At 39.5% G+C, this 13,317-nt stretch overlaps 1 protein-coding gene across 3 annotated transcripts in view; it reads left to right on the top strand.

The window, feature by feature from the left end:
* The window catches only part of IMPG1 (interphotoreceptor matrix proteoglycan 1), a 133,994-nt gene that overhangs the window by 23,961 nt on the left and 96,716 nt on the right, over positions 1-13,317 (top strand). For 2 of the 3 annotated variants that reach the window (XM_086707275.1, XM_086707273.1), the window contains exons 2-4: positions 1,572-1,805; positions 10,704-10,870; positions 11,138-11,166. In XM_086707275.1, coding sequence (XP_086563401.1) covers positions 1,572-1,805; positions 10,704-10,870; positions 11,138-11,166 — 430 coding nt within the window. The remainder of the gene's footprint in view (positions 1-1,571; positions 1,806-10,703; positions 10,871-11,137; positions 11,167-13,317) is intronic. The other variant, XM_086707276.1, reaches the window with a different exon arrangement.

The raw sequence follows: 13,317 nt of genomic DNA, 5'->3' as shown, positions 1-13,317 counted from the left end.
GAGACAGTGGCAGAAAGGCAGAGTCAGAGCTTTGTTTTCACCAGGCATTCCTTACCATTAGCTTTCCTTTCTATGTGATAATAACTTCCTTATTGTTTAAGCCATTTTGACATGGGTTGTCTTGACTTGTCCCCTGAAAATGCTCTTACAGATCCTTAGAGCAGTGGTTTCCCAAACCTGCATGCATATTAGAATCACCTAGAGACCTTCAAAAGTTGCTGATGCCTGCATTCTACTCAGAGATGATGATTTATTGGTTAGATGTGTGGCTGGGTGAGCAAATTAATCCATAAGCTCCCTTTCTTCCTGGAGATTCCTGGGAATTTATCACTGTCCAAGATTGACAGAGTACTCTAAGATGCCTCAAAATGACAGAGCATATGTGTTCCCACAGGACTCAGTCCATTCCCTGTAATGAAGGAGGGACTTTTATGCTTTGTGGCAAGATTTGAGTTCCTCCGCAGCTGCCCTACTTGGATTTCTGTTTGATTCCGTTGTCTATGCCAGAAGATTAGAGTTTGAGATGCTTCTTTAGTAAAATGGGAATAGAAGTCTCAGTAAGCCACATGGTTACGGTCTCAAGGGGCCATAGTGAGTGGTCCCAACTGTTCATCAATTAGTCCTTTCTTAAGTGGAAGACATAAAAGGAAAGAGGTGGAGTGGGAGAGAGGTAATTGAGATCTGACCCCTATTAACATGCTCCAACACCTCCAAGCCTCAGTACCCTACTGTGTGATAAACCCAGAAACATAATCTGTTTGATCAACACAGTAGAGTTTTGTGAAATAATATGACACCTAGGAAAAAAATTCGAAGTAAGAAAGGACTCCGTGAATGTAAGTTATTGTTACAAGAGGTCCAGAGAGTTAAAAATGAAGTGTAGACCTTACCCTAACAGACACAGCGGTGCCAGCAGGATGAAATGGCTCAGGGAGTTAAATCCTCTGCCAACCTGATCTCTTCATACTCCCTTTCATTCCTCTCACCTCTCTCCATAAAATATCAAACTTGCTCTGTAAAGTTGACTCTAAGATGTGTCCTTGCCCCAACTCACTTTCCACCAGATTGCTACCAGATTGCCACCCTCTGAGCCCCGCCCACAGAAATCCTAGTGCTGCCATTCACAGTTGGGAAGGTTGTTTGTTGCATTTTTCCCCCTAGGTTTTTAGAAGCTCTCCACTTCCTCATCCAGAATGTACCTCTGGGTACCACAATGTGCTATCTTTCCCCACTTGAATTATAATGTCTATCAAAAGAGGCATCTCTCGGGAGGCTTGAGTGCTAAGTGGGGAGTGATTTTTAGAGATGTGTGGGAAATGGTTTCAATATTTGGCAGTTCCTAAAGGCAAGATGATTTGAGATGTTGGTTTTTTTTTTTTAATACACTTGATCGGCTCATTATGCTATTCCCTTATTTATGAAAATGCCTTGTCACTGGAATTCGGTAGTTGCTCCAAAGTAGAACTTGAATAAACCAGAGGATTATAACTTTTAGTTTGTTCCATTCATTTATCATATGTTTCACATATATCAATGTATATATTCACCAGGAATCAATTTTTCTTTTACAGATCTCTCCATTAAAACATACCATTCTGAAACTAAAGATGTAGACAATGCCCCAAGAATCAAAACAACTGAAAGTACTACAAAAATGTACCAAGTGTCAACCATGAAACGAATATTCGATTTGGCCAAGCATCGACCCAAAAGATCAACATTTTTCCCAGCCGGGGTTAAAGTCTGTCCACAGGAATCCATGAAACAGATTTTAGCCAGTCTTCAAGCTTATTATAGATTGAGAGGTAAGGAAAGAGATGAAACCTGTTTAGCCTCTCATTCTTTTTATCCCTTCCTTTTCATTCAGTCATACATTGTCTTTAGCCCAAAACTTCCAGAGTCTCTCATTTAGTTACAAGAGTTACAGAAATCAGTCAAGTGACCTGAGAGTAATGAATAGTAAACATTCAAAACTATGGTAGATGTCTGCTCTTATGTTTAAAATGATGTCTTGTGCAACCCAGAACTATTAAGGCATTTAATGAGTCACCAGGGGGCCTTGGCCTCTGGGTATTACCACTTTGTTTTATTTTTGCCAAAGCCCAATATTGAATTTTAATGTTATCATTGTTAAGTAAGAAGCACAGAATGATTGCAACATCAGGAATCTGAACAAGTTGATTTATGACTTAGGATTTCATTTTTCAAAAGCAACATTACAATCCAGATGCTCTCTCCTTTCTTGTTGAGTTTAAGTTGTTTATTGCTGACCCAGCAAAAAGTGCTGAAGTTTGGAAACCTGGAGGCACATCCAAAGTGCACAGGAGTCACAAATTAACAGTGGTTACTGAGATATAATGCAGGGATGTTATCAGGATTTACAACACAATGACTGTGATTTCCAGCAGAGTTAAAGTACAGTTTTCACCCCAAGACAGCATAACAGAATTCTTGGGGCTTTCTCAGAAATCATGATGGACTTCAAGCATACCACAGCCATCAGTGGCTATCCTTGTCTTTCACTTACTACAGATGAAAAAGTCCCCATGGCTTCTTCTTTAAATGAAAAACAGAACACAAAAAAGAACCTTTAGTAGATACTATTAAATCCCCCAGGTTGCTCCAAATAGTGCAAAAATATCTAACTGAAACCTAAATTCAATTCATCTTCCATGTGAAAGTTGAGGAGATTTTCTGATGTCCACCTTCATTCATCACATTAGCTAATTGTTTCCATTCCTAAAAAGCACAGTCAACCTGCTCTATTTCAAGCCCATTAACTAGTGCATGCTGGTTCAATACTAGCCTGTGATGTATTACAAATTATGACAACAGAGAACCCATTTCATGATACTAACATCCTACAAAATTCTTGAGTATTTACATCTGTAAAATGTACAAAGATTGAGTTAGTCTGGGGAGTTTTTACTGGGTTTTGGAGGTATAACTGTCTCAAAAATATCAAGCCTTATGTTCCTCATATGTCTCATTTTATGTGGAACAGATATTTGCTTTCTGACAGAAGCCATACCCACAGAGAAATGGCAAGTACTGGATCACAGTCAGAAGGAGAACTCCAGTTATAGGAAACAAAGTACACTATATTATTATGCTTAGGTCCTAGCATAGCACCTCTGCATAGCAGTTTCTGAGTAAACGCTTATTGATGGAAGCAAACAGGCCATTGGGCATGCGAAGAAAAGACAATCATGTCTAAACCATTCATTTTGAATGTGTTTACACATTGATCAGATAATGGCACTGGTATATTTCATGTTATTTGTTCATGGATGGAAGTAAAATACATAGTATATGCATCACATTGAATATGGACACAATACTGCTATTTTAAGGTAACTTCTAATTCTTTATGACATTCACAAATAGGATTCATCGCAGGTATTTAGAAAATAGGCTACTTATTGCTATAACCAAGTTTTTAACTCTGAATTGTATCCCTAACTCTTCATTCTTGATTAGGTTTGCCATTTGCATTTTTGCTTTCCTGGATGAAACAAACCACTGTTTTTCTCCCCGTGGCAACAGCAGTCCATTATCTTTATGGCTGCCCCTGGGTGGTATGAAATTTTACTATTCATCAGCATGGGTTCTTCAGTCTAACAAATTGGTTCACAAAGAAACAAGAAATAAGACCTAGCTACAACGTGGTATTCCTTTGACAGAGTTACCCACTTACCATTTTTGTTGCTGCTTTTACAAAATTATCTTTTGACGTCCTTCAAACGTAGGAGAGAAAGCTTCCACATTCATCAAATCAAATGAAATATTGAGATATTTGTTTTTCCAATACTTAAAGCACCACAGATGAACGTGTTCTGAGCCTCATGGTAGAATCATAAACATGCTCATCCCAAAGCACAAATGCAAGACTGCAAGTGTTTCTGGTAGTCTCCCAGGGGAACCCTGGGCTCCTACCCAGGCAAACTCCCTGCTTTTGATTTCCTCCCTTCAAACCGCCTACCCCTCTCTGTATCTCCCTCTTCCCCCTCTCCATCCTCTGCCTCCCCGTCTTCCTCTTCCCTTTACACCTCCCTGTCTCCATTATCCTCCTCCTCCTCCTCTTCCTCTTCCTTCCCTTCTTCTTCCTTTTCTTCTTCTTTCTCTTCTTCTCTCTCTCTACCTCTCCCAACCACAAAAGCTAGATCTTCTTTCAACATTAATTTATGCCTTAGAGAAAGTTTAAGATAGAATCCTAGTTCTTCCTTCTCCATTTGTCATCCATAGATCAGCCGTATCACAAGCATCTGGCTACTTGTTAGAAATACAGACCTACTTTCACCCCACCATATCCACGTCCCGAATCTGTATTTTAATAAGATTCCCAGGTAATTCATTTGCACTCTAAGGTTTTAGAAGCACTGGTCTAGAGAATATCTAGCCAACACCCCCATTGTACACATTTGAAAAGTGAGGTGACATGCTCAGTCAGAGCCATCATCGGTGGCAGAGCAAAGTTAGAACCCAGCATTGACTCCTACTCCAGTGTGTTATCTCTCCATCTAATGCATACCCAACCCTGTGGTGGATGTTTTTACATACCATTGGTCTAACCTGATCTTTCCAAATGTACATAATTATCCCAGGGCATGCCTGGCCTCCAGGATACATGTTCCCTAGGGTTCTTCCCACATCGCCAAACAGCCTACCATATGCGATTCAAGAGAAAGACTGAGACTCTGTGGCCAGATTTCAGGCATTGGCCAGCAACTGTGGGAAGGCTAGGGAGGCAAGGTTCTGGATTTGCCTAGAATCCCTTTGGAAATCTCTTCTGGTAGATTCAAGGAAGGATGATGCAGTAAGTTAAATAACTTAACAACTAAGTTAAAGGGTTAGAAAAATCCAGCTTTCAGAAGTTTACAGACTCCTCCCAGCCCTGAGATCCTTAAATGCTTCAACTTTCAAGGGGTTCTTCTTATGCTCCCTTGGTAAAGATAAGGGGCTTTCCTGGTAGGGCATGCACTGTGCTCCTGTTCTCCCAGTCACAGAAGGATTCTGCACCTCCTCCTTTGTGCTTAACTTCCAAGAGGCCAGAAAAATGACATCAAAGCAGTCACAAAAAAACCCTGCTCCTCAAAAAGTCTAAAGAAAAGCTACTGGTCCCTGTTTCATCCTTAACTTTTTAATCACTATAAACTACAATGCCTCAGGGAAATTATTTTTTTTCTTTTTTAGTTCAAGTTTTTATTTAAACTACAATTAGTTAGTATATGATGTGATATTAGTTTCAGGAGTAGAATTTAGTGATTCATCACTTACATATAACACCCAGTACTCATCACAACAAGTATTCTCCTTAATACCCATCATCCATTTAACCCATCCCCCACCCACCTCCCCTCCAGCAAATTTCGATTTGTTCTCTACGATTAAGAGTTTGTTGGGGCACCTGGGTGGCTCAGTCAGTTAAGCATCTGACTTCTGCTCTTATGGTTCCTGGGTTCGATCCCCACATTGGGCTCTGTGCTGATAGCTCAAAGCCTGGAGCCTGCTTCAGACTCTATGTCTTCCTCTCTCTCTGCCCCTCCCCAGCTAGCACTCTGTTGCACTCTCTCTCTCTCTCTCAAAAACAAGTGAAACATTAAAAAAATTTTTTTAAAGAGTTTGTTTTATGGTTTCCTTCTCTCTCTTTTTTTCCATATGTTCACCTGTTTCATTTCTTAAATTCCACATATGAACGAAATCATATGGTATTTGTCCTTCTCTGACTTAATTTCACTTAGCATAATACACTCTAGCTCCATCCACATCATTGCAAATGGCAAGATCTCATTCTTTTTTATGACTGAGTAATATTCCAGTATATATTTCTTAACTAGATTATTTGTTTTTTGGGTGTTGAGTTTGCTAAGTTCTTTATAGATTTTGGATACTAACCCTTTTTCAGATATATCATTTGCAAATATATTCTCCCATCCTGTCAGTTGCCTTTTAGTTTTGCTGGTTGTTTCCTTCTTTTTATCTTGATGAGGTCCCAATAGTTCATTTTTGCTTTTAGTTCCCTTGCCTCTGGAGACATGTCTAGTAAGAAGTTGCTTTGGCCAAAGTCAAAGAGGTTGCTGCCTATTTTCTTCTCTAGGATTTTGGTGGTTTCCTGTCTCACATTTAGGTCTTTCATCAATTTTGAGTTTATCTTTGTGTATGGTGTAAGCAAATGGTCCAGATTCATTTTTCTGCATGTTGCTGTCCAGTTTTCCTGACACCATTTGCTGAAGAGACAGTCATTCCATTGGATATTCTTTCCTGTTTTGTCAATGAGAACTATAGACTTTGTAACAATATTTGTTCTTATAATCCATGCAAGTCTTTCCATTTCTTTGTGTCATCTTCAATTTCTTTCATAAGTGTTTTCTAGTTTTCAGAGTACAAATTTATTACCTCTTTGGTTAGTTTATTCCTAGATATCTTATGGTTTGGGGTACAGTTATAAATGGGATTGATTCCTTTATCTTTCTGCTGCTTCATTATTGGTGTATAGAAATTCAACAGATTTCTGTACATTGATTTTGTATCCTGTGACTTTACTGAATTTGTGTATCAGTTCTAGCAATTTTTTGGTAGAGTCTTTTGGATTTTCTACATGTCCTCTGCAAATAGTGAAAGTTTTACTTCTTCCTTGCCAATTGGGATGCCTTTTATTTATTTTTATTGTCTGGTTGCTGAGGCTAGGACTTCCAGTACTATGTTAAATAACAGTGATGAGAGTCAACATCCCTGTCTTGTTCCTGACCAAGGAGGAAAAGCTGTCAGTTTTCCCTATTGAGGATTATACTAACTGTGGTCCTTTCATGTATGGCCTTTATGATGTTAATGTATGTTCCCTCTATCCGTACTTTATTGAGGGTTTTTATCAAGAATAGATGCTGTATTTTGCCAAATGCTTTTTCTGTATCTATTGAGAGGATCATATGTATTTGTTAATGTGGTGTATCACATTGATTGATTTGCAAATATTGAACCACCTTTGTAACCAAGGAATAAATCCCACTTGATTGTGGTGAATGTTTCTTTTAATGTACTGTTGAATTTGATTTGCTAATATTTTATTGACAATTTTTGCATCCGTGTTCATTTGGGATAGTGACCTGTAGATCTTTTTTTTAGTGGGGTCTTTGTCTGGTTTTGGAATTAAGGTAATGCTGACCTTGTAGAATGAGTTGGGAAGTTTTCCTTCCATTTCTGTTTTTTGGAACAGTTTGAAAATAACTAACTCTTCTTTAAATGTTTGGTAGAACTCTCCTGGGAAGCTCTCTAGCCCTGGACTTCTGTTTGTTGGGAGATTTTTGATTACTGACTCCATTTCTTTGCTGGTTATTGGTCTTTTCAAGTTTTCTATTTCTTCCTGTTTCAGTTTTAGTAGTTCACATGTTTCTAGGAATTTGTCCATTTCTTCCAGATTGCCCAATTTGTTGGCATATAATTTTTTTTATAATATTCTCTTATAGCTTTTTATATTTTTGTGGTGTTGACTGTGATCTCTCCTCTCCGGGAAATAATTCCTTAAACAGCTTCAGGTATTTGTGCTTCGAGTAGAAAGTTCTCTCAGAGCCTTTGTGAAAAGTGGATTTTAAGAGGGTGGGGGTCTTGTGTGTCCCTGAAGTAGGAGAAAGGGCAGCAGAGAAAGGAGCAGAGCTAGGAAGATACAGGCACCAAAAACAAACCTTAAACTGGACTGAAATAAAAGGAAGACTTAATCTGAGAACAAAAGCAACATGCCCGCAGACATGTCAGACTAGTAAATAGAAGGATTATCATATTATGTTCTTCCAGATGTTCCACACACAGATATTATCAGTGAAAGTCACCAACACTAAGACCCAAAAGGCAGCGCTAGTTGATTTTATATACATGGAAATCCTCTATCTCTGGCAATTAAATGTGTTTTGAACTAAATTAGCAGGTGCATTGGGTAGAGATGGAAGGTCAGTGTAACACCTCCAAAAGAGAGTGTGGAGTAAACAGATGAGAAGGGTAGCAAGGACAACTGGTTTGCTTGGACTGGACACACAACTCTTAAGGTTTGGGCAAGTCTCAAAATATTCAAGTGTTGTTTCCTTTTTGCGTGATATGTAGACTCTTGAGTAGAGGTGAAGATCAAAAGACTGCATGATGGCTGGTATTGGGAGAGGCATTACAACCCTCCAATCCTTGCCTGACAGGAGAGAGAGATAACATTCACAAACGTGGGTTCTCCTGGTGAGGCTATTGGCTTGCTCTCCAGGTGTGCTGACCCCTGTCACTTCCCCAGATGTGGAAAACTCAATGACACATTTGGGTTGGTGGGGACAGCACCCACTCCTGGCTTTGTGGGTTCTGGTGAGGTTGCTGCTGGTAGGTGATCTGAGCTTCTTTTGGTCAGGAATTCTCTTTGCCTGTTAAAACAGAAAGTTAAGAAAACTCCAGACATATAAAAATGGGGAGTGAAGGGAAATAAAGCATAGGAGTAAGAGTTTCCAAACTGGTCTTCTCTCACTGTGTTCCTTCCCCCCAGTCCCTTCTCTCAGCAGGCAGGCAGTTTCTTTAGAAAGTCAGATGATGTCAGCTTCTGCCCTAAAGCTTCCAATTGCTTCCCATTCCTACTGAAGTAAAATCAACATATTATAGTTGCTTATGAAAGATGTCATCTAACTATTTTTCCTTCACTTAATCCTGTAAAATAATTTTTAAATGATGCACCTCTTTACATGGGTTTCAGTTAACATCCAAAGCTTTTCATTGTAAGTTTAAATAATTGGATAAGATGTAACTTTTGATGAGTTGTAAGTATCGATACTGAAAATAAAACAAAAACTAGAGAATTTTTATGCATCCAGTAGAATCTACCATAGCCACTCAATTGTTACCATCAAAGACTCAACAAGTACATGCCTTCATGTACTCTTCTTAACAGTAGGAAATGCAACGTGGATCCTTTTTCTCCACACACCTACATTTCTACTCCACTCCCCACTTCAGTCTTATCTTAATGTAATTTATTTTATGCTTGAAAGTCTGTCATTGGCTACTCTAACATACTTCTCAGTAACAAAAATATGTATATAAATTTAAATTACAGATTTTATTTTTTCCTATTACTGTAGGCTTTATGTTTCCAAAGAAATTTCTTTTGGATTCAATTGCATTTATAATTACTCTTAATATATAATTGATTAAAACAAATAGATACAAACTTTTAAGGCCTTTTTTTTAAATTTATTTATTTGAGAGAAAGAGAAAGAGAGAGAGAGAGAGAGAGAGAGAGAGACCATGATCAGGGAAGGGGAAAAGAGAGAGGGAGAGAGAGAATCCCAAGCAGGCTCCATGCCATCAGCACAGAGCCTGATGCAGGGCTTGATCTCACAAACCACGGAATCATGACCTGAGCCAAAACCAAGAGTTGGACACTTAACTGACTGAGCCACCCAGGTGCCCCCAAATAGATACAAATTTAACAAAAAATTTTAAGTAAATTTATATTGGCAGATATAAGATCAGATATAGGTTTTTGTGAGTACTAATGTTTATAAATACAAAATTAGGGGAATGTTTATAAATACAAAGACTTGGGGAAGAGGCCAGTTTAAATGAAGGGCCTATAGCTAAAGCTTCATTAGCTTCAGCCTCTGTTTAGATGGAGTTACTTTGGTGTTGTTCCTCTATTAGTTCGTGTACCATTACTTATTATTCATATTATGTGTTGCTAAAATGAGACGGGATTTAGGATCAATTTTATCTCTATTCTTTTCCTTAGTTTCACTTAAATGCAGAGAAAACTTGTTACGTAAAATAAGTAGATAGAAATAGATGGAGTTTTGTTATAGTAATATTTTTATTCTTTAAGTTCCTTTAGCATTATATGCTAACAATCACATCATGATCTGTCATTTTTAATGGCTTGTCAGCTGTCAACTCCATTAGGACTTGTAATGTGTTGAAAGCAAAGAATCAGAAACCACCCTGTTGCAAAAACATGTTCAGCTCAGTTCACTTGCTTTCTTAATCTCAACACTATTATTTCATGTCGTCCCTTTGTGTGATGACCGAGAGGCACTGTGCCACAGTAAGTTAGGGATGGATGAATGGGGGAGGATGCTGACCAAAGGGAAAAGGAAAGGTGTATCCTTAAGCAGACCGGCTTTAGGAGAGCATGATAGGAAAAAATGAGACCTAGAAATTGATTCTCTTTAAATTGTTTGTGTGTCTGTTTACCCCTTGGAAAGTCTTTAAATATAGCCAGGTACCTTTGCCACAGTTTGGAAGTTACTGGTCCACAAAGCCCTATGCCATCCCTGCTCCCTTCACCACATCTTTCTGTCTTCATCTTCCTTTACTCTTATCCTTGCTCTGGCCACACTGCTCTCTTTGCTGTTCTTTCAATGCTCAGAGCATTCTCTAGCCTTGAGGCCTTCTCCAAACTGCTCAGAAGTCACCTTTATAGTGAGGCCTTCCTCAGCTGTCCTATTTTAAACTACAACCTACATACGTACTGTATTCCCTATCTTCCTTCTTTTATTTTTCTCCATAACATATATAGGGGCTCAATAAATATTTGTTAAATGACTTGATTTCTATGGCCTATAAATTAGCATATCCACATAAGCCATGAAAGAATATTCCATGTTCTAAAATTATGCTTGGGCTGGGAAACAAGGATCATCTTAGGATGTGGCCATTTTCTACTCCTAATGAATGGTACTGCATTGCAGTGTGTCAGGAAGCAGTGTGGGAAGCATATCGGATCTTTCTGGACCGCATCCCTGACCCAGGGGAATACCAGAACTGGGTCAGCATCTGCCAGCAGGAGACCTTCTGCCTCTTTGACATTGGAAAAAATTTCAGCAACTCCCAGGAGCACCTAGATCTTCTTCAGCAGGTGAGCCTAAACGCTGTACATTTGGAACACGGCCTGGATAGCTCCCAGTCCTCCAGCCCCCGCCCCTTTTGAATTGGCTTCCTGCATAAAGATTAGTTGAAGAAATGCTTAGAGATACCTGATAAGGCCAACAAGAATTTTATTCTTGCAAAATAACATTATACAGCCTGGTTGAAATGAAGTTAAAGGGAAAAGGGAATGAAAATAGACTTTAGCTCTTCAGTTGACATTTTTCTCCTGGTAAAATTACTTTTTATCTTTCTGCAGAGAATAAAACAGAGACACTTCCCTGAGAGGTAAGTACCCAAAATAGAATGCTGCATGCTCTTGACTTTTGAAAGATCATATAATGGAGACTGAGCTATGATATTATGTCAGCCACTGAGGTCTGTGTAGGTTATTTTGACAGAAAATTATGCATATATTGCGCTAAAGGTAAATGAGTATCTAAAGGGGAAATGGATAGGCCCTAAAGATTGAGACAGGTGTTGGCACTATGTTTGCAGATAAAACAGATTCACTACTATGTGCTAAGTATCTAAAGTGTGTTTTCACTTAGGGGATATAGAGCAATTAAAATAGTTTGATTCTGGGGTGCCTGGGTGGCTCAGTCGGTTAAGCGTCCAGCTTCGGCCCAGGTCATGATCTCACAGTTCGTGAGTTCGAGCCCCACGTGGGGCTCTGTGCTGACAGATCAGAGCCTGGAGCCTACCTCGGATTCTGTGTCTGCGTCTCTCTCTCTGCCCCTCCCCTACTTGTGCTCCTTCTCTCTCTCTCTCTCTCTCTCTCTCTCAAAAATAAATAAATAAACATTTTAAAAAATAGTTTGATTTTTAAATTTATGATAAACTATTAGTTACATCAGGGAAATACTAACACAATCAGAGAACAACCTGAATTTTGAAGTCTTATTTGGTATTCTGTAAAGCGTTATTATTTCTCAAACTAAATTACTGAAGCACTCACTAAGCTATACTCTCAACAAGAACTGAATATCAAATAAGAAAATCAAAATTTTTTAAAAGGCAAGGAAAAGTACATTAGTAAAATGATTAAAGAAAAGAGACAAACTCTAAACACAAATTACATACATTTTATAACATTTAGAAATCTAAATCTGAAGATAATACTAAGAGAGACACAAATTTTGCTGTATAAATTACTGACAATTCTTTATAATGCTTTTCACATTTGTTCCTTCATTTCTATTCCCTTTGCCAACAACCTCTTCCAGGACCTTACTAATTTACACTGTGAAAAATGTCAAATCTGATCTCCCTAATGGATTTCCCTGCCTCTAACCTCTTCCCCTCTTTAACTTGCATAACGGCTGCTGGATTAATAAGTCTGAAAAATTCCTTTTCTTACACTGAGGCCTGTTCAATGACTTTCAAAAGATTCCCACACCTTCCTCTTACCCTTCTGAATATCCTCTGCCCACCGATCCCCCTCATGCTCTGTGTACAGAAAGCTGAGTGGAGAGGCTGGAATCACTGACATCACTTGCCTTGACTCCTCGGTGGGAATAGTCGGTGGGGAGCAGGAGATCAGAGGGTGAGGACAGAATGAGGTGAGTGAATTTATCACCTCCCCTCAACCACCAACCTGCAAAGTTTTCAAGGGCTATTAGCCTCCTTCAACTTCATCTCAGCTCCTGTCAGGCAGCCTTTCCAAGGAGCCTTCTCTGTCTCTGTCATGGTAACCGCTCCATCTTCTCACCCCTCCTGGGCTAGGGGTGTTTTGAGCATCCCACTGTTACCAGCCCTGGTATGGCACTTGGCCTTATGATTACTCTATGCTCTTCCCACAACTTAGCAAGTAATCCTTTTTTTTTTTTTTTTTTAATTTCTTTAATGCTTATTTTTGAGAGACAGACAGAGCATGAGCGGGGGAGGGGCAGAGAGAGAGAGAGACACAGAATCCAAAGCAGGCTCCAGGCTCTGAGCTGTCAGCACAGAGCCCGACACGGGGCTCAAACCCTGGAGTAACAAGATCATGACCTGAGCCGGAGTCGGACGCTTAACCAACTGAGAGCCACCTAGGCAGCCTGCAAGTAATCCTTTTTTAAATTTTGTTCAAATTACCCCACAGTGAGCGAGCCATCTGTTTCCTGCCAGGACCTTCACGGAAACAGAGTCCAAACTAATCAGTTGAGGCATTTCAACCCCTGACCTTTCCAACTTTGCCTCCATTACCTATGATCCCACTGCTGCTACCATGCCCTTCCTCACTGCATACAGACCATACCCTACTCATGCTGGGTTCTGGCCCCTAGCCTTTCCCCCTTGCCCGGAAGATCCTGCCTTTTCCACATTACCTATCCAAATCCTACTCTCCTTTCAAGCTCTTAGTGGATTCCTCCATGGACCCCATGATGTCTTAACAGCCTATTTGAGCCTGCAGCAATATCTCCCTGCTTTGAATTTTGCACTGTTTTTGGCACTTAC

The sequence above is a fragment of the Puma concolor genome, chromosome B2 (genome assembly GCF_028749965.1).
Source record: "Puma concolor isolate L17-30 chromosome B2, mPumCon1.1.hap2, whole genome shotgun sequence".
Taxonomy (NCBI): domain Eukaryota; kingdom Metazoa; phylum Chordata; class Mammalia; order Carnivora; family Felidae; genus Puma; species Puma concolor.
This window is presented reverse-complemented; position numbering and strand designations above follow the sequence as displayed.